At 32.2% G+C, this 27,927-nt stretch overlaps 3 protein-coding genes across 6 annotated transcripts; 1 reads left to right on the forward strand and 2 right to left on the reverse strand.

Moving 5' to 3' along the window:
* The first annotated feature begins 2,049 nt into the window (after positions 1-2,049).
* LOC105786338 (probable inactive leucine-rich repeat receptor-like protein kinase At3g03770) lies at positions 2,050-7,699 on the forward strand. 2 transcript variants are annotated; one of them, XM_052633752.1, is made up of 7 exons: positions 2,050-3,734; positions 3,844-3,950; positions 4,789-5,029; positions 5,700-5,914; positions 6,031-6,056; positions 6,142-6,253; positions 7,367-7,699. In XM_052633752.1, exons 1-7 carry the CDS (start codon positions 2,444-2,446, stop codon positions 7,571-7,573), a joined length of 2,199 nt encoding a protein of 732 aa, XP_052489712.1. In that variant the 5' UTR covers positions 2,050-2,443; the 3' UTR covers positions 7,574-7,699. The 2 variants fall into 2 exon arrangements, with proteins under 2 accessions (XP_052489712.1, XP_012468173.1); XM_012612719.2 differs by having other exon boundaries at positions 2,054-3,734; positions 3,817-3,950.
* A 665-nt stretch (positions 7,700-8,364) lies between these two features.
* Positions 8,365-20,523, reverse strand: LOC105786375 (probable adenylate kinase 7, mitochondrial). 3 transcript variants are annotated; one of them, XM_052633019.1, is made up of 6 exons: positions 19,832-20,523; positions 19,426-19,566; positions 19,214-19,292; positions 19,102-19,142; positions 8,962-9,108; positions 8,365-8,670 (listed from the first exon to the last, which is right to left on the reverse strand). In XM_052633019.1, the coding sequence occupies exons 1-6, from the start codon at positions 20,216-20,218 to the stop codon at positions 8,596-8,598; spliced, it is 870 nt and encodes a 289-aa protein (XP_052488979.1). In that variant the 5' UTR covers positions 20,219-20,523; the 3' UTR covers positions 8,365-8,595. The 3 variants fall into 3 exon arrangements, with proteins under 3 accessions (XP_052488979.1, XP_012468220.1, XP_012468228.1); XM_012612766.2 differs by having other exon boundaries at positions 19,211-19,292; positions 19,832-20,519; XM_012612774.2 differs by having other exon boundaries at positions 8,927-9,108; positions 19,211-19,292; positions 19,832-20,517.
* Positions 20,524-22,072: 1,549 nt separating this feature from the next.
* On the reverse strand, positions 22,073-26,732 carry LOC105786355 (argininosuccinate synthase, chloroplastic). The gene is made up of 10 exons (XM_012612750.2): positions 26,565-26,732; positions 26,377-26,435; positions 25,954-26,035; positions 24,551-24,692; positions 24,316-24,364; positions 24,021-24,203; positions 23,337-23,411; positions 23,053-23,238; positions 22,876-22,964; positions 22,073-22,792 (listed from the first exon to the last, which is right to left on the reverse strand). The coding sequence occupies exons 1-10, from the start codon at positions 26,629-26,631 to the stop codon at positions 22,240-22,242; spliced, it is 1,485 nt and encodes a 494-aa protein (XP_012468204.1). The 5' UTR covers positions 26,632-26,732; the 3' UTR covers positions 22,073-22,239.
* Between the last annotated feature and the right edge of the window lie 1,195 nt (positions 26,733-27,927).

The following is a 27,927-nucleotide window of genomic DNA, read 5'->3' on the forward strand; positions in this document are numbered from 1 at the left end:
TTTTAGTTTTTAATTAGTTTGGTAAATGATTTGGCACTAAATCATATTATTAGTGATGGAATTTTTTGTTGTGGATTTAAAAAAATTTAAAATAAATACAACATATAATAACCTCTTAATCGGTTTATAAAATTAAAAAGTAATCATTATCAATGTAACATAAGGAAATTGATTAATTCTTTCACATTTTTCCTAAATGAAAAATTAAATGTTCATAATTTTTTATATAATTATTGATTGAACAATCGGATTTTTTAAAGCCATATTTTTAACTCTAGATTTAATTTTCAATTTCAAGAACCAACTTCGAGGACTATTTCTATGTACCTTGAAGGAAATACCATATTGTTAAGAAATTTATGGATGCAGAATGCATTTGTTTTAAAAGCTTTCATTATGAAGTTTGATGATCAAATTGATAGAATATGTAAGTATTGAGGACTAAATGTACGATTGTACCATTTAAAAAAAGACTTTATGTTATCAATTTAACTGCGTGCGACCAAAATAAGAATAAATTCAAACGTTTGTGCCTAAATTGAAAAAAATTAAAATTAGATGATTAAAATAGGAACGTAGGCATAATTGAGTGATTATTTGTATAGTTTATCTTATAAATTTTAAGGTGAACTACGCTAATTATTAATAAATTTATATTTTCATCACTCAACTTTAAAAAATTATAAAATAATCACTCAACTATTCATATTTTATTGTTGGTACTTGGAAATTGGAAGAAGCAAGAGAGAAAGAAGCAGAAAGAAGTCACATTAACCGATTTACTACCCTTAATGAAAGAAACAATAAATGGGGGGTCTTTGGTCAAATGACCTGAATGTAAGGGTTAAACATTAAAGAGAGAGTGAGAGTAGGTTCAATAATTAATGAGAAAATAAAGATAGTGATAAGGGTCAAATCCCTAGTCCATTCATGGTTGTTCCCCTTTCAAAGATTCAGCTAGCAATCATGGGTCTTCGTCTTCAATTATTTATCTTTTCTTCCCTCAACAATGAAATCTAATAGATAAAAATCATAGATGTTAAAATAGGATAAGGGTTAGTCGGTCGAATCAATTGGACTCAAAATTAATTGATATATCGATTTGAACAAAGAATTAAATATATTTTAATTAGTATATGGATGAGATTTACAATTTAACCAAATATACTTTTAAAAATTAAAATTAATTAAATTAAAGTACAACTTACCATTAATACAAAATTAATAACTAACGTTGTTTTAATCGAATTGATGATCAGTCAGACTTAATGAACCGCTAATTAATTAAGATATCAGTTCGATTAAAAGAGTTAATTCGATTCATCTACGAATCGATCCATTCTATTAGAACCGACAATTAAATTAATTTTTTTATTTGTTAACGGACGAAAAAATAATAATAATAATCTGGAGGGGAGACTGTGTTGGTATGGGCAGTCAAATATTGCTCAAATTTCCTGTTGGAGACAGCCTGTTCCATTGTTATAAGCTGCATGCAATGATATTCATTAATTAATTCCCATAACTTTTCTTTCATATTTCCAACTTTTTAACTGGATTTTACGTACTTTACTATCAAATCCAAAGCCGAAGAAATTTCCTCCTTTTTTCACCACTTTGCTTTTTAACCCAAAACAATCATTGTCGGTGGAAAACTTTCACCATGTGGAAGTAGTACATGCTTTAACTCCAACAATTCAGCTAATCACGTCTTGTTGATAAAGATTGAGGTCTCTCAATTTTGAAGGTTAGAGCTCAAGTTTCATCATTTGCGATTAAAATGTGTAGGTGTTTTTTTTATTATATACGTATGCTTTGTATGGATTTTGTATAATTCTTTTTCATAATATATTATTGTTGCATTCGTTTAGACAATTAAAAGAGTCTCTTAACTTACAAGATGCTTGACAAGTGAATCTACTCATTAACCATCACATTAAATCTTAACTACCACAGCTCATGACACTACCTCATTTATCCCTAACTCACCGATAAGTGATACTTCAAAACAAAATACAATAAAATCTTGGCCATGAGGGCGAAGGACGAGGAACCTACACCTCCTCTCTTCCTAACATACCTCCAACATCATCTCCCCCACCGACTCATCCTTGTTTCAACAAATGGTTCTTGTACTAGTAAAACTTATTATTCCTTGTATTAATTGTAGTTGGAGTGACGTACTACCCACCACTAAAAACCATTGGATTTACACTCCCAAAAGTCAAGCTTATTATTACTCCTCACCATTATTAAGTTTCTTTGCAAAGATCGTTTTCCTTTTAAGTGAATCCCATTTTAGGTAACTCTGCGATTCCTTTTTAAGTTCATAATTTGCTGCTAAGTTCACCATTGAAGAATTTTTCAAGCTTTCTAAAGGTTAGCCAAAGAATCTTTCATTACCTTCCTTTTGCCATAACTTTCAAATCTTTTCATCATATTCATGGAGAATTATAACTTGTTCTTTATACTATTATGGCTTCCATGGAGTTTCTTCATATTAGGTGATTCTCAATTACTAAACTCTCAAACCCAAGCTCTTCTTCAACTAAAGAAGCATTTAGAATACCCAAAACAGCTTGATAGCTGGTATGATAGAAGAACAATGTTTTGCTTTTTACCACCATCTTCAAAAGTAAACATTTCATGCGAGTTCCACTCAGTAACTGAGTTGAAAATTATGGGTGATAAGCCTTCCATTGAAGTCACTGATTTTCATGGTTTCCCAATCCCAAATCAAACATTATCACTTTCCTTTTCAATGGATTCTTTTGTTACAACTTTGACAAGGTTGACAAGCTTGAAAGTTCTTAGTTTGGTTTCTTTAGGAATTTGGGGTCCTCTCCCTAATAAAATCCATAGGTTATCATCACTTGAGTGTTTAGATTTGAGTTCCAATTTCCTTTTTGGTTCAATCCCTCCTAAAGTTTCAACAATGGTGAAGATTCAAACACTTGTGTTGGATGATAATTTCTTCAATGATACAGTCCACGTGTTTGATTTTACGTCTAACTTAACAAGTTTGAGCTTGAAGAACAACAAGTTGAAGCAAGGTCCATTAGATTTCACTAGTTTAACACATTTGAAAGTGTTGGATTTGAGTGGAAACAGATTGTATTCACATTTACCAACAATTCCCAAAGGTTTGATTATGGTTTCCCTCAATAGAAACTCCTTCGATGGTGAAATCCCAACACAATATACCCTTTTAACACACCTTCAACACCTTGATATCTCATTCAATAACCTCATCAGTATACCTCCAGCTTCACTTTTCTCATTGCCAAACATCAGTTCCTTGAATTTGGCATCAAATATGTTGAGTGGATCACTTGGATACTACAATCTAACATGTGGGAACAACCTTGAGTTTGTTGATATATCAGACAATAGGCTAACAGGGAGTTTACCTTCATGTTTGAACTCTGAATCAGGCAACAAAGTTGTCAACTTCAGTGGCAACTGTTTATCCATTGATCATCATCATCAGCATCCATTATCATATTGCAGAGATAAAGTTCACAAGGATCAAAGCACTCAAAATGCCAATGGCTTAGGTGTTTCAGTCAGTCTCATCGTAGGCATAGTTGTTATCATTGTCCTTTTGGGTATTGCCTTTGTAATCATTTGCAGACATTACTGCCATCGACGGATATCAGAGCAACATTTGCTGCACAAATCAGTACATGAAAACTCAGCAACAGGGTTCTCTTCTGAGATACTAAACAATGCAAGTAAGTTCAATAAGCTTAAATTTTTCACTAGGAAAAAAATGGTTTTTCTATGAGAAATTTTTTATGAATATTTTCTTTTTAGGGTACATTTCTGAAACTACTAAGTTAGGGACTCAAGGTCTCCCACCATGTAGATCATTCACTTTGGAAGAGTTAAATGAAGCCACAAACAACTTTGATAACTCTGCTTTTCTGGGTGAAGGTTCATATGGAAAGGTAAAAATATCAAAACCTACAACTTGCAACAAACAATGATCCCTTTCCCGGGACTTAAAACATCGGTCGCAACACGATGTTATGATCATTATTTTGTGATTGCAGCTCTTTCTACCTCTTATATTCACCACAATTGGCCAAAGTAGCATGTATGATTGATCCACCAAAGCCTACAACTTGCAATAGACAATGACCCTTTTCCCGAGACTTAAACATCAGTTTCAACATGATGTTATGATCCTTGTTTTGTGATTCCGGCCTTTTCTACCTCTTATATTCATCACAATTGACCAAAGTAGGTAAAAGTACCATGGAGGCCCCTATATTAAAAGTCAGAACACATTTTGTCCCATCTATTAAAAAAGTGGGCAAATTAGTCCTTGTACATTATATTAAAGAGCAAAATTGATCTTTTCTCTTAAAAATTTCTGACTGACGGAATAACCAGATAGTGGCATATGACATGTTACGTGCATCTTATGCTGAAGTATAAGAACCAATTTTTAAAGTAGAAATGGATGGAATTTTTAACAGAATAACTAGTTTACTCTTTAATCTAATGTATATAGACTAATTTGCCCATTTTTTGAGTTGAGGGGACAAAATACAATCCGACTCTTGATACAATAGCCTCCATGGTACTTTTACCGACCAAAACAGCATGTATGATTGATTCACCAAAGCCTACAACTTGCAATAAACAATGACCCTTTTTCCGACACTTAAACATCAGTTACAACATGATGTTATGATCGTTATTTTGTGATTCTAGCTCTTTCTACCTCTTATATTCACCACAATTGACCAATGTAGCACGTATGATTGATTCATTTTCCAGCTTTATAAAGGAAGATTGGAGGGTGGAAGCCAAGTTGCTATAAGGTGCCTGCCAACAACAAAGAAATACTGGATTAGAAACCTCAAACTCAGGCTAGATATGCTTGCAAAGATTCGCCACCCGCATTTGGTTGCCATTCTGGGGCACTGCATTGAAGTTAAACAAGATGACGGCAGTGTCAACAGGGTCTTCCTTGTTTATGAATACATTCCTAACGGGAATTTTCGTTCTTATCTCTCTGGTAATATCCTTTGGAACTCCAAATTCCCTATCTTTAGATTGTTTTATGGTTAAAATATGTCACAAGTCCCTATAGTCTTCGTAAATTTGGAATTTAATCCTTTTGTTTCTAGGAATTTAGTCTCTCTACTTGAATTTTAAAATTGGAAAAGTAGCGAAGCTAAATTCTTGAAAATAAAAGTGCAGGGATTAAATTCTAAATTTGTGAAGAGTACAAGGACCTATGATATATTTTAACCTTGTTTTATTTATTGTCAATACCAATGGTTAAAACATGCCGTAAGTCTTTTACTCTACTTAAGTTTAGAATTAGTCCTTATATTTTTATTTCTAGAAATTTAATCCATTTACTTCCTAGATTTCAAAATTCAAGTTAAATTGTTAATACTGTTAAAATTATTTTGTTAAATCCAGGTTTGTTACAACATTTTTATAGTTATATTGTTACCAATTAAGTTTCTTTTTCAAAATATTGCACCAATAAATTTAACAAAATAATTTTAATAGTGTTAACAATTGGACTTGAATTTTGAAATCTAAAAAGTAGAGTGACACATTGCATTCCCGAAAGGATTAGTTTCCATGAACCATAAAATAGACATAAAAGACACCTTAATTCTACCAAAATTTATTGATTTGGATCACACTTTTACATTCATTTGTTATTGTAGAGAACTGTGTTGGAGAGGTTCTGAATTGGTCTGAACGACTGGCGGTTTTAATCGGTGTTTGCAAGGCAGTGCAATTCTTGCATACCGGAATTATTCCTGGTTTCTTTCACAATAGATTGAAGACCAACAACATCTTGCTCAACGAGCACCGGATGGCGAAACTCAATGACTACGGTTTGTCGATTATCTCCGAAGAAACCAACAACAATTATAAGGTAAGATTTACCATCCATTGTCATGTTAACCCTTCAAAATCCCGATTTTATCTCAGTTGATTCATACAATCACTCTTTTATAATTAAAAACTTGTGACCATATTTCTTTCATGCAGGTAAAAGGAGAGGATCCTAAATCATGGTAAGGACTAGGGACTAGTTTCATTTGATCTGCTTATTAGCAGTTTTAAGCAGAGATACTTAGTATTTGAACAATACATTTGCAGGCAAATGACGAGATTAGAGGACGATGTTTACAGCTTTGGCCTCATCTTGTTGGAGACGATGATTGGATGCTCCCTAGCTGCTAAAAAGGAAGGGACTCTACGAGATGAATTGGTATGTTTGAGTGCTTTATGAATGAGCTATTCGTATAATTAGGCTCTTTAATTATATATGGTTTTGATTGATTCTGGATTGCATCAATTTAAATGGGGTCGATTTAAGTTCGAAATTTTTTGGTAAAATATGATTCAAGTTCTAATACTTTTCGTACATTTAGAATTCAATCCTATTTTTTTATTTAAAAATACAAGTTCAAAAAATACAAGTTCAGTTGCTAATATTGGTAAAATTCTTCTGTTAGATTCATGTATAGTACAACGTCATTTTATTGGTTACATGACTGTACCAAGTGAGTATTTTTTTCTTATTTCAAAATGTCACACCAACCAACGAGTTTAATAAAATAATTTTAGCATTGTTAATAATTATACTTGAATTTTTAAATTTGAAAAATAAAGAGACTAAATTTCTAAAAATAAAAGTAAAACTAAATTTAACAAAAAATAAATAAATTATTTTGGATTCAAGTTATTCTTTTTGGGTAAGCTTGAATTCATCTCATTTCATATTATTTATTTGGATGTTTTCGAATTAAAGCCTTTCGAGTTTGCTAGTCGAGTTTTTCAGGTGGGATCATTCCAAGTATTTTTCGTGCAAATTGAACACTTGAATTCAAGTAATTTCAAGTTAATTTGTTCACCTCATTCCATATGCAGATCATTTATGTTTGCCAATCAGGTTTTCAGATTTCTTATTTGGATTTAACACTCAAATACGGGTTAACCCGGACTTGCTCGATCAATTTTGGATTGAAGTCATTTAGGATTTGAAATTTGAATCCATCTTATTTCATATTACTAGTTCGGATGTTTTTGAAGTAAGATCTTTAGAGTTTGCTAGTAGGTTTTTTCTTTCATTCAACACTTGAATTCAAGTAATTTTGAATTACTTGTTCATGCCATTCCATATCCAAGCCATTTAGGTTTGCCAATAAGTTTCCAGATTTCTCATTTGAGTTTGACATTCAAATCCAAGTCAACCCGGATGGCTTGAATAATTTCGAGTTCCAATCATTCCAGATGTGAATTATTCCTGGTTCAAGTTCAAGCTATCAACTTTTTAAGATGATTAGATGAAAACTGACCTTTTTAGTTGGGAAATGAACAGGCATGTTTAAGCAAGCAGGAAGGGCGAGGAAGGTTGATGAATCCAGTGGTTTCAGCTACAGCCTCACAAGAATCAATATCAATAGTGATTTCAATAACAAATAAGTGCATTTTCCCAGAATTATGGAGCCGCCCATCTTTTGAGGACATTCTTTGGAATTTGCAGTATGCAGCTCAAGTTCAGGACCAGATTGTGAACAAAGATTAAGCTCTGTATAGTTTCATTGCTTTTTCAAAAAATATGTTTCTTCTAATTCTTTGATTTAGGAGGCTGTAACAGGTGAATAGAAATAAAAACTATAAAAAATAAATAAATACTCCCATTCAAACTTTAGATTTGGTATTCCTTTAAGGGTGATTACATAAATCAAAAGCAAGTTTAGTTACATATCTATAACATATAATACATAAATACGAGTTTGAAATGATAATTGAAATTATAATTTGGATCCTTTCTATGACATGGTTTTAAAACTAGATCAGTAGTCAAACTAGTCAGACCATTAGTTCGTTGATTCAATCAGTCCTTAGAGTTTGATTAAATAAACTATTAAAAATTTTATAAAAAAATATTAAAAATAAATTAACAAAAAACAGTTCGACCGATTCTTTAACCCAATTAAATCGATCTGTACCGGTTCACAGGTCAACTGGCCTAATGTCCCTCTCTAAACTGATATCTTAATCCAAACCGCCCATCCAGTTCGGTTTTAAACAACATACATTATGATTTATATTATTCAACTTTGAGTTCACTTTTACTAATATTTCCATCATATAAAACTAAAACTTACAACTATAAAATTTGATTAGTAGCTAAAATTTTTTTTTTAAAAATTTCATGATTAATTCCATTCACACTTTAATTATGTTTTGAATTTTTTACTGTTATAATTTTAATTATCACAATAATTAATATATTTTAATTATATTCAACAAGTTGAATAATATTATATTAATTACATAAAATACAACTATAAATTTTAATAAATTTAAATATAAGTAAAATCACGTGCAAGGAGACTAGCTTTAGTTATATGCTCGAGTTTGAACTAGTATATACAATGTTTTCAGAACCAAACAAGTGGTCGAACCGTTAAAAAGTCACCGGTTCATGGTCCAACTAGTTCAAATCAAATAAATTATTAAAAATTCATATATATTAAAAAATAAAAAAATATTTAAAAAAATTATAAAAGCCGGTTCAATTAGTGTTGTATCGGTCATGGGCTAACCAGCTTTTAGCCTTGTTCTGGACCAATCTACCAGCCAGTTCCCGGTCCAGCTGGTCTGGTTCTGAAAACACTGGGTAAATAGAGGGAAAATCAACGGTTGATAGAAATCGAAAATAGTGTCTTGGAGGATGTGGGGAGGTACTGAAATGCCAGAAAGTTACAGAAAATTGCATATAGCCAAAATAGCTTATATATTAGGACTATAAGAACGATAAGAAACATATACCATCTACTATATCCAACATATATTTGCTATTAATTTTCCACTCATCCTATCCTATGTTAAAAGCCTATATACAGTAAAGCTAAACAATTGATTCATTTACCTGCAATCAAGAGTTTAGGGCAAACTTGAACTTACAGTCGGTTTCTGTAAAAGCCGAGCAGCATTTATATGTTGTAGATGCAATGCAGTCAAAAGCCTTCGCCAAGTCTCCATACGTGCATTGCCTATTTGAAACTCAAGCAGCTTTTTCTCGTTCTTGTAATATTCTTCTACCACCTTACTCTAACAAATGCCATAAATATACTTCATCAAAACTTTATATAGGAGTGAGCAAAAGTTGATTCGAATCAACTTAACCGAGGGTTTTATGTCAAGTCTGTTCGATCAAAACAGTTATGATGACTGGTTAGACAATTAAAGCATAGGATTAGTCGGTTAAATTGATTTTTGAGTTTTTTAAATCAAACTAATCAAATCGACCGACTGCATTGAGCCAAGCATGAGCAAGTTGAGTTCAAATATTTTAATACTTGATTCAAACAATTTACAAGCTTAATCAAGCTTTTTTTTATTTATAATATATTTTGAATATTAAATCACTATTTTGTTATTTAAATAATTGAATCCTTTTGTTATACAAATATAAAATAATTGTTTATGAAGCGAGTTCTAACTCAAGCTCAAACTTGAGCTCAAGTGTAGAAATCATGCACACAACCTTAATTTCGACCACCACAGGATCTAATAATTAATTAGACCAAATTCTCCAAACTATGACCCAAATTTTAAATTGGTTATAAGCTTTAAATGTTCTAATTGAATCCTCAAAGTATCATTATCATATCAATTAAGCTCTTCAGTTATCCTAGCTGATTGCTTGCGCTTTAAGTATCTGCTCAAATTTGAAGTGTAGCATATTTAAAACATATGACCAAATTGTAAACACATATTACCTGTCGAAACTATTTTTTTGTAAAAGGGGTCTATAACAGGCCAATTCTGCCTGGCCCACTAAACAAATAAAACCCAATAAACAGTCCATTACAAATATCAGAATAAAAAAAAATCATTACAAGTGGCCCATATTTACAATGGCCAAAACAGCCCAAACCTAAAAAGCCCAAATCCCCTAAAACCAACAGAAACCCTAGCCCGTGCCGCCCCTAGGTCTACCACCTCTATCAGCACCGCCCTCCACTTGCAAAGACCAAAAGCAAAAGTGACAGCAAATATACAAAAATAGATTAAAACTTTGTAAAATGGCTATATAAGCCATGAAAAACCACTGTAGTTTTTTCCCCGAATTTTTTTCTCTTGAATATAACCAAAAAAAGATTCAAGTATACGAACAACAAAAAGCAACAAAGCAGATTGAAGAAAAAAACAAAGTTAGAAACGTGCAAAGGTCATTTTTTTTCTTTATTTTCCTGCTTTCGAAATTGTTTATATTCAAAAAAAAAATTCTATTTTCCTTTTGTTTTTTTTTTAAAAAGTATATATATATCAAATATATAATAAAAGTGAAGGAAAAAGAAACTTACCTGGAGCGTTCGACCACCGCCCATGGCAGAGGCGCAGTGGTCCCCTTTGCCGAATTCTGGGCTTCGGCCAGAGGGAGAGGGAAGAGCTTTTCATTTTTTTTTTGTCAAAAATTCACTTATATAGGCCTCTAAAGCAACGTCGTTTTGGGGCGACCCGACCCATTAACCCCTAGGGGCCACGTGTTTTTAAACGGAAGGGCTAAATTAGCCCTTCCGCTTTTTTTTATTGTTTACAATTAAGTTTCTTTCATTTTTAATTTTTGTCCTATAATTTATTTCGACTTTCAATTTGGTCCACCTTGAAGCTGTGCGTTTTGGAGGTTGGGGATTATTACCCATTTTGGTCCCTCCTTATTATTCGCGCATTCTACTTGATCCTTCTCATTTTTATTTATTTCTGATTTTCCCCAAATTTCTGTTTTAAAACTAAATTTAGCCCATTTTTATTATTAAATTAATATTATTATTACTATTTTCCTTTTAATTTATTTACTTGTTAATATTATCATATTATTAAATTAATTAGTTTCGCATTCTTATTATATTTATTTACCTAATATTTTAAATACATCTATTCTATTTTATCATATTATATTTATTATTTCGCATTCTTTTATATGATTACAAACCTTAGATTATTCATTATTTTATTGTCATTCATATTATTCTCATTATTTTTTAAAACCCTTGTATATCCCATTTATTCATATGGTTGTTTCTTGTTTCTTTTAATTTTATTTTTAGTTTACTTGTTATTTTTTTATCGTAATCAACTTGTTTGTTTCGTTAATCCATTCATGTCTTTTCATTGTTTTTAACACATTTATGTTCTTACGCATATTATCATCGTGATTTATTTTCACAACAAATTTGTGATACATTAATTTTACTTGAAACATAAATTATGATTTTAAAATAAGTAATATTTCGTATTTTGAGATTTGAAAGGTCGTACCCTAACTTACAGGGTTTCGATTTTCTCGATAAATCTGAATAAACGAACATTTTAAAAAAAATTTAAATTATCTCGAGAATCAAGAAATTCGTGTTCTAACTTACGGGATATGGTTTCTTTCTAAAACCGAGATAATCAAATATCTTTCAAATAAGTAAATTTTTCTACGTTTATTCTCGTATCGGAAATTTAAGACATTGCATCCTAACTTACGGGACATAATTTTCTTTCTCGATTAACGTGAAATATGCCCCTTTTTTGAAAATTTTTAAATATTTTAACGAAAAATCGTATTTTAAATCTCTTCAAGATTTTCAATTCTCGGCACTAAAAAAACACGAAGTAATCAACTAGGCACAAATTTTGGGCGTTAAAAGGGTGCTAATCCTTCCTCATGCGTAGCCGACTCTCAAACCTGTCTTTTTAAATTTCATTGACCAAAATCGTTGTTTTAATAAATCAAACCGTTTATTAAAAACGACCACTTTTCGAGGTGACCCTATCCTACCTCATCAAAAATGATTAGTAGCGACTCCCATATTTATTTTAAAATCAAAGTCGACCCTTTTTACAAAAAAATGGTTTCGACAGCTTGGCGATTCCACTGGGGACCCAAAATAAGAGAGTCAAGCCACGAGTGGATTACTTTTTTGTCTTTTTGGCCAAAATTAAAAACTTTGTTTAAATTTATGATCCTTTCGTTGCATTTCATTTGACTTTATTGGATCCTCATTATTTTGGTATAATTGCTTTACTAGGTTGAGTTTTTGATATATTTCTGCAAATTGCATCGCGTAATCGATCAATTTTACCCTTTTAAGTGGGAGTGAGAAGCCATTCCTTCGTGAGGTCTTCACCTCCGTATAGGATAGCGGATCGCTTTCGGAATACATCTGTACCTATATCTTCGTGAGATTTTCATCTCTGTATAACCATAGGGAAATGTATTCCCCTGAACTAAACTCGGTCTATATAAGCTTGTAGTGGGTAAGGATCGATAAATTTGCTGGTTCAGGTACCTTTACGTTAGAACCGAACCCCATATAGCGAGCCCTAAGAGCCCACCTTAGGTAGAGCCATACCAAACCCTAATGGTTACCTGAGTAGATAATTTACTTATTATTCTTCGCTTGCTTTAAACTGTGTATAAAATACTGGCTTGTTTTACTTTTATTGTAACTGTATGACATTTTCATCAAAAAATGTGTTAATTCACATTCGATTGCTAAATAGATAATTTGTCATGAAAAGAGTTTCTTGATAAAGTGGAGGATAATGCGACTGTCCAGATATGAGCCGAGACAATGCAGCAAAAGAAGGGTGATAATCTTACAAAGGGGTATGTGTAAGAGTTGTGGGATTTTACTCATATTAGCGTAACCCAAAATAATCTTCAAGAGATTAAGAAAATATAGGATCAATGGGACGACGAGATCAAGCAACTATTCTACTGTAATTATGGTGATTTGCCATATCTATTCGATATCAAAGTTGATAAGTATTTATTCTGAGCTCTTGCCCAGTATTGGAACCCTGCTTATAGTTGTTTTCCTTTTAGAAAGGTGAATTTGGCACCTACTGTGGAAGAGTACACGGTTTTGCTCCGTTGCCCGAAAATTCAAACATACAAGGTTTATTCCAGAGCTGCCAACGTCCAAACGTTCTTAAAAAAGCTGACAAACATCACGGGAATGAGCGAACAGTGGGTTGTAGCCCAAATCAAGCAGAAAGGTGATAGTAAGTACATTCCTTGGAGAAATTTGAAAGATTTGATCCTAGCACATCCCGATGTGAAGAAAAGGGTTGATGTCTTCGCGTTAAGCATTTACGGATTGGTTATCTTCCCTAAGGCTTTAAGGCATATAGACGAGGCAGTCTCCGACTTATTTGATCGACTTAATAAAAGGGTCACACCCGTTCCCGTAATTTTGGCCGAAACTTTCAAATCCTTGAACACATGCCGAAGAGCGGGCGAGGGCAGATTCATCGGATGCGCACAACTCTTACTAGCGTGGTTCCACAGTCATTTTTGGACAGTGAAAAAGGTCATATCAAATCTTCTCCGAAAACTATTCTTGCAAATACAGATGCAAGATCAACTGCAAATACGAACTTTTTTTTTTGTAATTACCTTCCTTGTATACAAACTCGTACTGAGCTAACCCTTGTGTTACTGGCGTAAGCTATCTTGATTTGTATTGTTTTAACACGTGCAGAGGAGCATACCCAACAGCTCTCCATATTTCAAGTAAGGGAACCCAATCAAAATCTCCACCGATATAAAATCTAGTCAGGGACCATCCAAAAGGCTCTCCACTCAACGTCTTAGTCTCGCAAATTTTGGAGAATGATCATCCATTTCTCCTCCGTGATATCATCCTGTCTTGGCGTAGCCACTAACTCCTTCAGCGAAGAATAATTTTCGGAGAAGATTCGATATGAGACCTTTTTCACTTTCCAAAAATGGTTGTGGAACCATGCTAGTAAGAGTTGTCCGCATTCGATGAATCTCCCTTCACCCGCTCTTCGGCATGTGTTCAAGGATCTAAAAATTTCGGCCAAAATTGTGAGAACGGGTGTGACCTTTTTATTAAGTCGATCAAATAAGTCAGAGACCATCTCGTCTATATGCCCTAAAGCCTTAAGAAAAATAATCAATCCGTAAATGATTAACACGAAGACATCAATCATCTTCTTCACATCGGGATGTGCTACGATCAAATCTTTCAAATTTCTCCAGGGAATGCACTTACTATCACCTTTCTGCTTGATTCAGGCTGCAACCCACTGTTCGCTCATTCCCGTGATGTTCGTCAGCTTTTTTAAGAACGTTAGGACGTTGGCAGCTCTAGAATAAACCATGTCAGTTTGAATCTTCGGGCAAAAGAGCAAATCCATGCTCTTCCACAGTAAGTACCAAATCCACCTTTCCAAAAGTAAAACAACTATAAGCAGGGTTTTAATACTGGGCGAGAGCTCGAAATAAGTACTTGTCAACTTTGATATCAAATAGATAAAGCAAATCACCATAATTACACTAGAATAGTTGCTTAATCTTGTCATCCCATTGATCTCATATTTCATTCATCTCTTGAAGATTATTTTGGGTTACGCTAATACGAGTAAAATCCCACAACTCTGACACGTACCCCTCTATAAGACTATCACCCTTCTCTTATTGCGTTGTCTCGGCCCATATCCGGACGGTCGCATTATCCTCTACTTTATCAAGAAACCTATTTTTCATGACAAATTATCTATTTAGCAATCAAATGTGAATCAACACATTTTTTGATAAACATGCCATACAAATACAATAAAAGTAAAACATGTTAGTACTTCATACACAGTTTAAAGCAAGCGAAGAATAATAAGTAAAACATCTACTCAGGTAACTACTAGGGTTTGGTATGGCTCTACCTAAGGTGGGCTCTTAAGGCTCGCTATATGGGATTCGGTTCTAACGTAAAGGTACCTGAACCAACGAATTCCTCGATCTTCACCTATTACAAGCTCATATGAACCGAGTTCAGTTTAGGGGAATACATTTCCCTATAGCTATACGGAGATGAAAATCTCACGAAGATATAAGTGCGGATGTATTCTGAAAGCGATCCACTATCCTATACGGAGGTGAAGACTTTACGAATGAATAGCTTCTCACTCCTATTTAAAAGGGTAAAATCGATCGATTACGCGATGCAATGTACAGAAATATATCAAAAACTCAACCCAGTAAAAGCAATTATACCAAAATAATGAAGATCGCAACAAAGTCAAATAAAATGCAACGAAAGGATCGTAAATTTAAACCAAGTTTTAAATTTTCGCAAAAAAAGACAAAAAGTAAGCAACTCGTGGTTTGACTCTCTTATTTTGGGACCCCAGTGGAATCGCCAAGCTGTCGAAACCATTTTTTTGTAAAAAATGTCGACTTTGATTTTGAAAACGAAAACGAACATAAGAGTCGCTACCAATAATTTTTGATGAGGTAGGATAGGGTCACCTCGAAAAGTGGTCATTTTTAATAGACGGTTTGATTTCTTAAAACAACGATTTTGGTTCGCAAAATTCAGAAAGATGGGTTCAGGAGTCGGCTACGCACAAGGAATGATTAACACCCTCGTAACGCCCAAAATTGGTACCTAGTTGATTACTTCATTTTCTTAGTGCCGAGAATTGAAAATCCTGAAGAGATTTAAAATACAATCCTTCGTTAAAATATTAAAATTTTTCGAAAAAAAGAGAGCATATTTCACCTTAATCGAGAAAGAGAATTATGTCTCGTAAGTTAGAACATAATGTCTTAAATTCTCGATACAAGAATAAACGTCGAAAATTGTACTTTTTTTAAAGATATTTGATTATCTCGGTTTTAGAAAGAAATCATATCCCATAAGTTAGAACATGATTTTCTTGATTCTCGAGATTATTTAAATTTCAATTTTTTTAAAATGTTCGTTTATTCGAATTTATCGAGAAAATCGAAACCCCGTAAGTTAGGGTACGACCTTTCGAATCTCAAAATACGAAGTATTACTTATTTTAAAATCATAATTTATGTGTCAAGTAAAATTAATGTATCACAAATTTGTTGTGAAAATAAATCACGATAATAATATGTGTAACAACATAAATGCATTAAAAACAACATGAAAGACGAGAATGGATTAACAAAACAAACAAGTCGATTACATATAAAAGAAAATAACAAGCAAACTAAAAATAAAATAAAATAAAAAACAAGAAACAACCATATGAATAAATGGGATACACAAGGGTTTTAAAAAATAATACTAATAATAATGAGAATAATATGAATGGCAATAAAAATAATAAATAATGAATAATCTAAAGTTTGTAATCATATAAAAGAATGAGAAATAATAAATATAATACGATAAAATATAATAGATGTATTTAAAATATTAGGTAAATAAATATAAAAAGAAATATAATAGAAATAAGAATGTGAAACTAATTAATTTAATAATATGATAATAATAACAAGTAAATAAATAAAAAGGAAAATAATAATAGTAATAATAATATTAGATTAATTAATTTAATAATAAAATAGCAAAAATAACAAAAAGGGGCTAAATTGAGTTTTAAAACAGAAATTTAGGGCAAATCAGAAATAAATAAAAAGGACAAGGACCAAGTAGAACGCGCGATTAACGGGTTTTTTATAAAAATATTATAAAAAAATAAAAATTTACCAAAATATTATAACTTTTTTTATTTACTAAAATATTACTTTTTTTATTATTTACCAAAATATATCAAAAAAACAAAAGACAAAAGACAAAAAAAAACCGCAAAAGCCTGCAAAAAGCTGAAAAAATCTGGGTTAGGCCAATGGCATTGGCGGCACCAATGATTCCAAAGGACTGAAATGTGACCATCTATAATTTCAAGGACCTAACATGCAAATTTACCATTTTTAATTTTGAAAGTGAATTACTGCTGTATGTGGGGCGCACTAAAATTGAAATGTGGCTAATTACCTTCTAAGCCCTCCTTATTTATTATTTTCTTTTTATTCCCCTTCAACTCACTTTTTTATTTAATAACTCTATTTTAATTTAATAAAATATTCTCATTTAATAACTCTATTTTAATTTAATAAACTATTCTCATTTAATAACTCTATTTTAATTTTAAAAAATTAATTTAATTTTTTAAAATTAAAATAGAGTTATTAAATGAGAATAGTTTATTAAATTAAAATAGAGTTATTAAATGAGAATAGTTTATTAAATTAAAATAGAGTTATTAAATGAGAATAGTTTATTAAATTAAAATAGAGTTATTAAATGAGAATATTTTATTAAATTAAAATAGAGTTATTAAATGAGAATATTTTATTAAATTAAAATAGAGTTATTAAATGAGAATATTTTATTAAATTAAAATAGAGTTATTAAATGAGAATATTTTATTAAATTAAAATAGAGTTATTAAATGAGAATATTTTATTAAATTAAAATAGAGTTATTAAATAAAAAAGTGAGTTGAAGGGGAATAAAAAGAAAATAATAAATAAAGAGGGCTTAGAAGGCAATTAGCCACATTTCAATTTTAGTGCACCCACACGTAGCAGCAGCAATTCACTTTCAAAATTAAAAATGGTAAATTTGCATGTTAGGTCCTTGAAATTACAAATGGTCACATTTCAGTCCTTTGGCACCATTGGTGCCGCCAATGCCATTGGCCTAACCCAGATTTTTTCAACTTTTTTCAGCTTTTTGCAGGCTTTTGTAGGTTTTTTGTTTTTTTTTTCGTCTTTTATTTTTTTTTTATATTTTGGTAAATAATAAAAAAAAAGTAATATTTTGGTAAATAAAAAAAAGTTATAATATTTTGGTAAATTTTTATTTTTTTAATAATATTTTTGTAAAAAACCCCACGATTAACAAAGAGGGACCAAAATGGGCAATAATCCCCACCCTTCAAAACATATAGCTTCAAGGTGGACCAAATTGAAAATCGAAATAAATTACAGGGCAAATATTAAAAATGAAATAAACTTAATTGTAAATAATAATTAAAAAAACGGAAGGGCCAATTTAGCCCTTCCGTTTAAAAACACGCGGATCCTAAGGGTTAATGGGTCGGGTCGCCCCAAAACGACGCCGTTTTGGGCGTTTGAGGCCAGTCTCAAAACGACGTCGCTTTGGAGGCCTATATAAGTGAATTTTTGACAAAAAAATCATTTAGCTCTTGTTTTTTAAAAAAAAAAACTGAAAAGCTCTTCCCTCTCCCTCTGGCCGAAGCCCAGAATCCGGCGAAGGGGACCACCATGGCTCCACCGCACCTCCGCCATAGACGGTGGTCGGACGCCCCAGGTAAGTTTCTTTTCCTTCGCTTTATTATATATTTGATATATATACAGTTTTTTTTAAAAAACAAAAGGAAAATAGAAATATTTTTTTTAATATAAATAGTTTCGAAAGCAGGAAAATAAAAGAAAAAAAATGACCTTTGCACATTTCTAACTTTGTTTTTTTTTTCAATCTGCTTTGTTGCTTTTTGTTGTTCGTATACTTGAATCTGTTTTTTATTGTATTCAAGAGAAAAAAATCCGGGAAAAAAACTACAATGGTTTTTCATGGCTTATATAGCCATTTTACAATGTTTTAATCTATTTTTGCATATTTGTTGTCACTTCTGCTTTTGGTCTTTGCAGATGGCGGTGCAAGTGGAGGGCAGTGCTGACAGAGGTGGCAGAGGCGGTGGCAGACCTAGGGGAGTTAAGGGCGGCACGGGCTAGGGTTTTTGTTGGTTTTAGGGGATTTGGGCCTATTGGGCTTTTTAGGTTTGGGTCATTGTAAATATGGGCCACTTGTAATGATTTTTTTTTAGGGTCTTATATTTGTAATGGACTATTTATTGGGTTATTTGGGTTTTATTTGTTTAGTGGGCCAAGCAGAATTGGCTTGTTACATTACCTATTGCATGGACAGCTTGGCCCTAACGTGTAAAGAAATATAATATTCCTAACTTTTAACGTGTAAAGAAATATAATATTCCTAACTTTTAACGACATTGTTTTTTTAATACATCACTTAGACCCAAGGTGTCCATGCAATAGGTACACATGTATCTAAAATTTGCTCTACATGTTTTAAATATGTTTCATGTTATATCTATGACTAGGCTAATGAAAAGACCTAGATGATATGATATTTCGAATGCAATTAACCCTATATATATATATGCAAACATACATCCAAAACCGTAACTCCAATGCAAAGAGATGTGAGGATTGCAGACCTGTTTGATATAGTCTTGGAGTCTCTCAGTCCATGAAGCTTCTGCAATAGCAATGAAACATTACATAATGGAAGTCGAAAGTATCACAGCATTAAGGAAAAGAACTCACCACCTTGATTGTTCATCATTAAATCTTCAGTGCATTTGAAATTCACTACAAGATCAATCTCAGCAAGTTGATCCAGAATCTCCTACGAGTTATATATATATATATATATATATAAAGCTATGAGCAGAATTCATATCTTAAATGCAACAACCAAGAAGTAAACATAACAGATAATTGCATAATCACGTGTTCTTTTAGCAGTACTTAGTACTTACAGCTTGAATCCGTGATCGAGGAATTCCATCCAGAATAAAGCCAGTTTCACCTCTGTAATGCCCATCTTCCAACCTCTTCGACAATAACCCCAATATAATATCCTCGTTAACTGGCTCCCCATGATCAACTGAATTTGCAATCTACAAAAATCATAAAATCAAGTTCAAAATATACTGCGAGAAGCATACACGCAATCAATCCCTGTGAATTCAATAAACATATGTAATAGTAAGCAAATTTTGACGGTAAACACGCTAAAATTTTGTCAAAGTATATTTTTCCGTAAAATCAATGTAGAGAAAGAGGGGGAAACTAGTAATTAAATCATGTAAAAATGATCAATCAAGAAGAAATTGTAAATCTGTCAAAATTCATTGATTCTTGCCTTGAGCAAATGAATATAACCTGTTTGTAAAGATTAGAGTTAGGGCTGAGTTCTTGACGAACAAGGCTCGCCATTGTAATATGGGGAACTTCTAGAAGTTTCGACAACATTACAGCGTACACGCGCTTCTTGGCGCGTGGGCTTCCGATGAACGCCCACTGCACTCCTCTTAGAGGGACGGAGCCATTGGCGTCAGCCACTGGAGTTGAACGAAAAAGCTCATCACGACGAGACTCCTGTTGTGATGGTGACTCGTGGTAGTAGTACCAGTAGTCGGTGTCAGGTTGCGGCTGCGCAGCACCATGGAATCGGCTAACAGTGAGCTTAAGAAGTCGATAGAGTGGTGGCCCCGCCGCTACAGCTGCGGCGGTAACGGTGGCTAGGTGGCTTAGCTTATTAATGATCATGGCTTTCGATGGCGGAGAGAAATGGAGGGTTTAGTGTTTCTATTTTCCAGAATGGAGGGTTTAATTCGATCAAACTAAAAACAAGCCTTCTACGCCCAAGTTGCCAAATAATTATCTAGTTGAATTATTGAATTATCAAAAATTAAATTTACTAATACTTTAATAAGAAATCAAATTCTAAAATTTTCAATTTAATATTTATTCACTCATTCATGAAATTATTAAATTTTGTTATTAATATGCTAAATTTATCCAGTTTTAATTCTAAACCCTAAGTCAAGACCCCATATTAAAACTGTTCATAGGCCAACTACAAAGCCGAAGGCTAACCTAAAAAATGAAAAAAAAGAAATACACAAAAATAGGAGACCCGAAAATTTTATTTTTTTTATTTAGTTCAGGCTTTAAATAATTTTTTTATCACAAAATTGAATTTGATGTGACGGTTGCCCTTGAAAGCAATGTGACGATGTTTTTCTTTACACGAAAATGCTAATGCATGAGTTAATTTCTATGTATAACAATTATTACTATTATTGCTTGACAAAACCTAATGTTTTTTATAATATTATTATCTTATTTTTTATTTTTTTGTTAATTTTAGCTCTCTTCGTATAATTTAATAATATTTTTATTCATATTTATGATTAAAAATAATTTAATAAAATGTATTTTAGATAAAACTAAATTTTATTAACCAAATAAAATTTAATATATTTGATAAAATTCAAAATATATTAAATAGAACTTGAATTTTTTAATCACTTAGACTTAATTACAAATATTTCAACATTTAAATAAGGTAAATTTTAACTTGAGTAGACCCAATTCAACTCAAATTATTATTATTTTAAATTTTAAATTTATATTCATTTAAATTTAATCTAAAATATATAAATATTAATAAAAATAATTTTAAAATTAAATTGATAGGTTTTTTAACCTAAAATTAAGTTAATAGCGGATTCCAACTATTGATTTCTTTTTGTAACATGCCATTTTTAATTTAAAATTAAGTTATTAGATTTTTCACAATTTTTTAAAGATAAATCTCAAAATTATATATCAACTTTAATTTAATGTGCAATTATATATATGAATTTTAATTTGGTACAATTATACACGTGAAATTATAATTTGGTTTAAATATATACTTGAAACTTTAATTTTGATTTAATCATACACATTTAAATAAATAAATACATTAATTTATTTTTATATTAGATAAATATAATTATTTATGTATGCAATATATAAACATAAAACGATATTATCTCAATAATTATGTTAATAATTTATAAGAATTGGATTACACATTAAATCATAATTCACATATAATTTTGAGATTTTTTTATATAAGATAACATTCATGTTATTTAAGTATTTGATAGAAGATCCAACTAACACTCTAAACAAGTGTCAACTTTTAATATATTTTAATATTAAATTAATAATAATTTCAAACTTTTGAGCCAAGTCTAAGTAAAGAGAAAAAATATTGAGCTAAAACACAATCTATACATAAGTTTAAACCCAATGAATTCAACAACTTTTCTAGATTATATATTGATAGTGTATCAAATACTAATCCTTTTAAAATATTCATTATTCTTAAATTTTTATTTTAAATTGTCACATAATATTTGATCTGTCATTTAATAACTAAAACCATTTTAGTGATGAAAAGACCTAATTGATATAATTTTGATAATTCGGGATATAATTATAATGATTTGAAGTTTAATGATCAATTTAAAATAAATGTCATAGTTTAGGGATGTTTTGTGCAACTAACTCAATAAAATATGATAAATTAGTAAGGAAACAAGTTAAAAGAATGAAAGAGTATGGATCTTGAAGGAACCTCAAAATATATAATGAAAACTACTCCATTGACAAGATATAAATTATTAAGCCTTGAAATTTGAAGGAACCTCAAAATATATAATGAAAACTACTCCATTGACAATATATAAATTAGCCTTGAAATTCCAGACATTGATACACAAAATAGAAAGCACTTAGATACCTTTGTTAAGCATTGCCCTAACCCTCATTGGAAGACCATAGAGCCGAATAAATCCGGCAGCATCAGCTTGATTATATATGTCTCCACTCTCAAAGGAGGAGATATCCTCTCTGTACAAGCTATAAGCACTGGTCCGGCCAGTTACGGAAACTGATCCTTTGTATAGCTTCAAAGTCACGGAACCAGTGGTGGTTTCAGTTATCTTCTCCATAAATGCATCCATGGATTCACGAAGTGGGTCGAACCACCTTCCTGCATAAACTAACTCCGCATACTTGAGGGCAAGTGAATCTTTAACTTGAATGGTTTCGCGGTCAAGGGTTAGAGATTCCAGCTCACGAACGGCGTTGAATAGGATGGTACCACCAGGAGTTTCGTACACTCCACGACTCTTCATACCAACGAGCCGATTTTCAACCATGTCAATACGACCAATCCCATGTTTCCCACCAATTTCATTGAGTGTAGCAAGAAGTTCAGCCGGCGAATAAGTTTTTCCATCAAGTGAAACAGGGATGCCTGATTCAATTCCGATTTTCACGTATCTGCAGAAATTGTGCATATAAAAAAGCTGTTAATTTGGAATAGGAAACATGTGAAAAATCATTAAGAGGCAGGTAAAACATACTGAGGTTTATCAGGAGCATCTTTCGGGTCAACACTCATCATGTACATATCTTCCTTCGGTTCATTTGCTGGATCCTCCAAGATATCTCCCTTCAATGCCAAGAAAGATAAATATTGGAGAGAGATGCAAAGAGAATCACGTTAAGTAAATCGGACAAATAGGACTTAGTTACCAAACCTCGTGGCTCAAGTGCCATAAGTTCCTGTCTCTGCTGTATATTGATTTCTTTGTCACTGGAACAGGCACATTATGCTTCTTAGCATATTCAATAGCATCTTCTCTCCCTGTAATATCCCATTCTCTCCAAGGAGCCACAACGTTTAATTCCGGATTTAGAGCAAAGAAGGTGAGCTCAAACCGAACCTGGAAGAATAAATATGCTAGTCAATTTATGAAAGTAAAGTCAGGTTTGACGAAATAAGAGAGTTATTCATAGCTAAAGCTTTCGTTGAGAGGCATGCCTGATCATTTCCTTTCCCTGTGCATCCATGAGAAACGGCATCAGCCCCAACCTCTCTAGCAACATCCACCATGGCCTGTCATAATAAGCACATTATCTCAAAAGGTAAAGAAAATGATGCTAGTAAAAAGCTTTGCTTTATAGAGTGGAAAGAAAATTAGAGATGAAATATTGAAGGAGAAAAACTGGGTAAAAGTACAATGGAAGCCCTTGTACTAGGAATCAGATTACATTTTGCCCCCTTTACTCAAAACAATGGGCAAAATAGTTCTTGTACATTAGATTAAAGAGCAAATTGATCCTTTTTGTTAAAAATTTCATCCATTTCTACGGTTAAAAACTAATGTAGCTGAAGAAATAACCAATTAGTTACACTTGACGTGCCACATGTACTCTTATGTCAACATATGGGGAGCAGTTTTTAACAATATAAATAGATGGAATTTATAACTGAATGCCTACTTTGCTCTTTAATCTAACATATAGGGAATAATTTACTCATTTTTTGAGTTGAGGGGGCAAAATGCAATCCGAATCCTAATACAAGGGCCTCCGTGGTATTTTTACCGAAAAATTGCAATACTAAGGTAGCATGCTATGTAGGCTTCACAAGAGCTTTATTAGTGTTGAGCTTGACAGAATGTATAATTAGCAGAACATAACAAATACACAAATAGTTAGTAACCTTTGCAATAACAGGCCTGGCCATTGAGGTTCCCAACAAGTATTTCCTCTCGTAAATGGCACCAGCTCGCAAGCATGGAAATATATAGTCTTTGACAAATTCCTCCTTTAAGTCCTTAACTACTAACTGGCAAGCCCCGCTTGCCTTGGCCTTTGCTTCCAAACCATCCAATTCTTTTATGCCCTGAAAAAGTTTGAAATGACAAATAAATTTTGCATGTAATAAGATGACATTATAAACTTACACCACATAAAGTAAATCAGACTGTTTAGCAAACTTGTTTACTCCCACATACTTGGCCAACATCGGCAGTGAAGCAAACAACCTCACAACCATAATTCTCCCTGCAAAAGAATAATACTTAAATCATAGGTTTCATAAATAAGCACGTACAAATGATCAACGAAAAATAAAATATTGAATTCCAGTTAACCATCATCTAGAAGCTACTCATTTAAGGATACATGCTTCAAGAATTATGATGTAAAATGGAAAGCATTAGTATATATAACATAAAACAGGTTAACTACCTTAGCCATGGAACAATAACAGAAGTATCTAAGCCGCCACTGTAGGCTAAAACAACTTTGTTTAATTTGCCTCGAAGCCCTCCACCCTTTGTAACTGTGGAAACATCCGTCCCTGAGTTGCCGGAAAGAACAGCTTGAATACCTGCAAGTTTACAATGAAAATGCAGATGTAATTGAAACAGCTTAAAACTAAAATACAGTAGTGAAAAATAACTCAAAAGATGCTAATGAAATGGGGGCAAAGCAAATATGCAGACGAATCATGCAACAAGAGAGGCTTATATAGAAAAGAAAAATGGAAGGAATTCTTCCGAAGGTTTCTGCTTGTTAACTATAGTTAAAAAAAGGTTAAAGTACCTGGGAGGCCCCTGTATTATAGGGATTGGATCAAACCAATCCCTCTATTATTAAATGTATCAATTTAGTCCCTATACTATAAAAAAGAATCAAATAAGTCCAAATTGTAACAAAGTCAACATTTATTCTATAAAAAATGTTTTGAAAATTATTATTTTCAATTGCAGTTCAATTCCAAACAAAAGATTTCATTTATAGAATGATAAAACTTTAAAAATATTAACTCTGTTAAACAATAAATGATATTTTTTAAACAGTAAATGTTAACTCTATTCCAATTTGGTCTTATTTGATTCTTTTTAATAGTAAAGGGACTAAATTGAGCCATTTAATAATAGAGGGGCTAATATGATTAAATCCCTATAATACAAGGACCTCCGAGGCACATTCTCCTTAAAAAAAGTAATAATAAACAATAATGTGGAGATCAAGCTAGAATTGGCAAAACTGTGGCAGTGAAATAAACTAAAGCCATAATGATGGTACATCCCACAGTAAACTCAAACTGTCATAAGGACAAGGGAAGGGATCACTTATACTTTTCAGTAACTTTATACACAACTGATAATTTAACAATCCAACCATCATATTTCATGGACTATTGATGCAGATAATACATGTCAAGTTTGGTACAAATTAAAATTTTCTAACTTTTCGTTTTACCTTAAAGAACAATATTTACCATATATTTTTTAAAACACTTATTGCAATATAAAGGTAACTGTTCAAGAAAAAGTGCTTTACTAAAAAGACTTTACTAAGCTTGGCTACCATGCATCTTCACATAATCGGTGCCTTGGACATTTTTGTGTATCCTTTATATAATATGATCAATCAATCTGAAAATCTTAACAAAGAATAAATTCCTCTAGTCTCAATTTCTCATTGAATTAGTATCAGGTTTTTAAGTACTTCATGGAATAACTCATCACAAAATCCTTTCTTATTTTCAAGTTATTTGAAATATGTTTCCTGCAGATGGGACAAACAAAAAAACAACATAGAATACTTAAACTGTTAAACAATGGAGCAATGCTGGCCCTCACCTTGATTCTTAGGTGTTAGAGTCATACACACATTGTTGCTTACAATAGCATCACCATGAAGCGAACTAGATTTTCCACTTAACTGCCAACAAAGTTGCCAAAAAAAACACATATTGAACTGCAAATTATAGAGCCGAAACAAATAAAGAAAATTTTGATAATACCATTTAGTAGAGAGGTCAGAGGCGGACTGTACGGGTGGCCAAGGCCCGCCAAATTTTGAGAAATTTTCATTTTTCACTTGAAATTTTTAATTAGACCCAAATTTTTGAAAATTCTTACTATACATTTCTTCTTAAAAAATTTTAATTAAACCCCAATTTTTTTTTTAATTTTTTTCATAAATCTCCTAAATTTTTTGAAAATTTTACTAGGCCCCATAACTTTAGTCCCAATATCTGCCACTGGTTTAGTACAAATTACCTCATGGAAAGTGGATAACTTCCTAGAACAGATCAAATTATCGGAATGTAACAATGTATCTACAAAATGCAAGAACCAAACCGAAACATCAGCTTATAAAATCATACGAAAATACTAAAAAGAATCCCCAAAAACTCCACGAAAAATGAAGCGATAATCAGAAAATTGGAAATGTAAAGAAGAATTACTTCTTTTGGGACCGTAACATGCAAGATTAATGGACGAAGAGAGTGAAATGGCTTTGAACTGAGCCATGTTTTTTTCTTTCACTGAAATTGAAAAGAGAAACAGGCAGGGAGAAACGACGGGGCAGGGAGAAACAAAGAGGGGATTGCTAGGGTTTTCGGTTTTAAAGATAGTCAGTGGTAAAACACGTGGCTTTTTTTATTGGATATTAGGGTATCATGTGTCAGATTCTCAGTAAAGGTCAATGACTCAGCTTAAATCCCTTTTCGATGTAATTTTAAGGTTAAAAAATGTTTCAAGTCCCTCTACTGTTTCTATATTCGGAATTTAATCCTTATTTCGGATCGGGATCCGGGATATATATCGAGATTTTGGAATAAATTGCAAGAAATTCTAGGTGTAAAGCTAAATTTCAGCACTGCGTTTCATCCTCAGACTGATGAGTAGTCAGAACGAGTGGTTCAGATTTTGGAAGACATGTTGAGGTGTTGCATACTCGAGTTATGAGATAGCTTGGAAAGGTATTTACCATTAGCTGGATTTGCGTATAACAACAATTATCAATCCAGCATAAAAATGGCACCACTTGAAGCTCTTTATGGAAGAAAATATAAGACTCTATTGTATTAGTCTGAATTGAGTGAATCCAAGCTAGTGGGAGTCGCCTTAAGTCGAGAAACTGAAGATAAAGTTCGAATCATCAGGGACAATTTGAATAATGCTTCTGATCGTCATAAGTCATATGCAGATTTGAAAATAAGAGAAATAGAATTTGATGTGGGTGATTGAGTGTTCTTAAAAGTTTCACCAAGGAAGAATGTATTGCGGTTTGGTAGAAAATGGAAACTGAGCCCAAGATTTATCGAGCCGTATGAGATTGTTGAAAGAATAGGCCCTCTGGCTTATCGGTTAACTTTGCCTCCGGAACTTGAGAAAATTCATAACGTGTTTCATGTATCTATACTGAGACAGTACAGATCAAATCATTCACATGTAATTCCTCGTAGTGAAATTGAGCTTCAACCGGATATGACGTACACTGAAGAACCGGTAAAGATTTTAGTTCGAGAGGTTAAGGAATTATGAAATAAATGAGTTCCGCTAGTAAAAGTATTATGGCATTGTCATGGTTCGGAGGAGGCTACTTGGGAAACAGAAGAATCGATGAGATCACAATATCCGAATATATTCTTAGGTAACAAATTTTGAGGACGAAATTTCCTAAAGGGTGTAACAGCCCGATTTCGATCCTAATCGGAATAGTGGTTTCGAAACCACAAATCCGAGTCAAAAAATTTTTAAATATTATTTTTTGTGTTTATAATTTGTGAATTAATATGTGTGAAAATTTCGTGATTTAATTTT

Source organism: Gossypium raimondii, chromosome 7, assembly GCF_025698545.1.
Source record: "Gossypium raimondii isolate GPD5lz chromosome 7, ASM2569854v1, whole genome shotgun sequence".
NCBI classification, from domain to species: domain Eukaryota; kingdom Viridiplantae; phylum Streptophyta; class Magnoliopsida; order Malvales; family Malvaceae; genus Gossypium; species Gossypium raimondii.

What these genes read in the sequence shown, in the direction of transcription:
- LOC105786338 (XM_012612719.2), top strand. Translation starts at nt 2,444, where the DNA reads ATGGAGAATTATAACTTGTTCTTTATACTATTATGGCTTCCATGGAGT. An exon ending in TGAGATACTAAACAATGCAA is followed by an intron (nt 3,735 to 3,816) that starts GTAAGTTCAATA and finishes TTTTCTTTTTAG; the next exon opens with GGTACATTTCTGAAACTACT. An exon ending in AAACCAACAACAATTATAAG is followed by an intron (nt 5,915 to 6,030) that starts GTAAGATTTACC and finishes TCTTTCATGCAG; the next exon opens with GTAAAAGGAGAGGATCCTAA.
- LOC105786375 (XM_012612766.2), bottom strand. Translation starts at nt 20,218, where the DNA reads ATGATCATTAATAAGCTAAGCCACCTAGCCACCGTTACCGCCGCAGCT. An exon ending in ACTCTAATCTTTACAAACAG is followed by an intron (nt 19,567 to 19,831) that starts GTTATATTCATT and finishes TGATTTTTGTAG; the next exon opens with ATTGCAAATTCAGTTGATCA. An exon ending in AATGATGAACAATCAAGGTG is followed by an intron (nt 19,143 to 19,210) that starts GTGAGTTCTTTT and finishes TTGCTATTGCAG; the next exon opens with AAGCTTCATGGACTGAGAGA.
- LOC105786355 (XM_012612750.2), bottom strand. Translation starts at nt 26,631, where the DNA reads ATGGCTCAGTTCAAAGCCATTTCACTCTCTTCGTCCATTAATCTTGCA. An exon ending in TCACTGCCGATGTTGGCCAA is followed by an intron (nt 24,204 to 24,315) that starts GTATGTGGGAGT and finishes AAACTTTTTCAG; the next exon opens with GGCATAAAAGAATTGGATGG. An exon ending in GATGCTCCTGATAAACCTCA is followed by an intron (nt 22,793 to 22,875) that starts GTATGTTTTACC and finishes CAATTTCTGCAG; the next exon opens with ATACGTGAAAATCGGAATTG.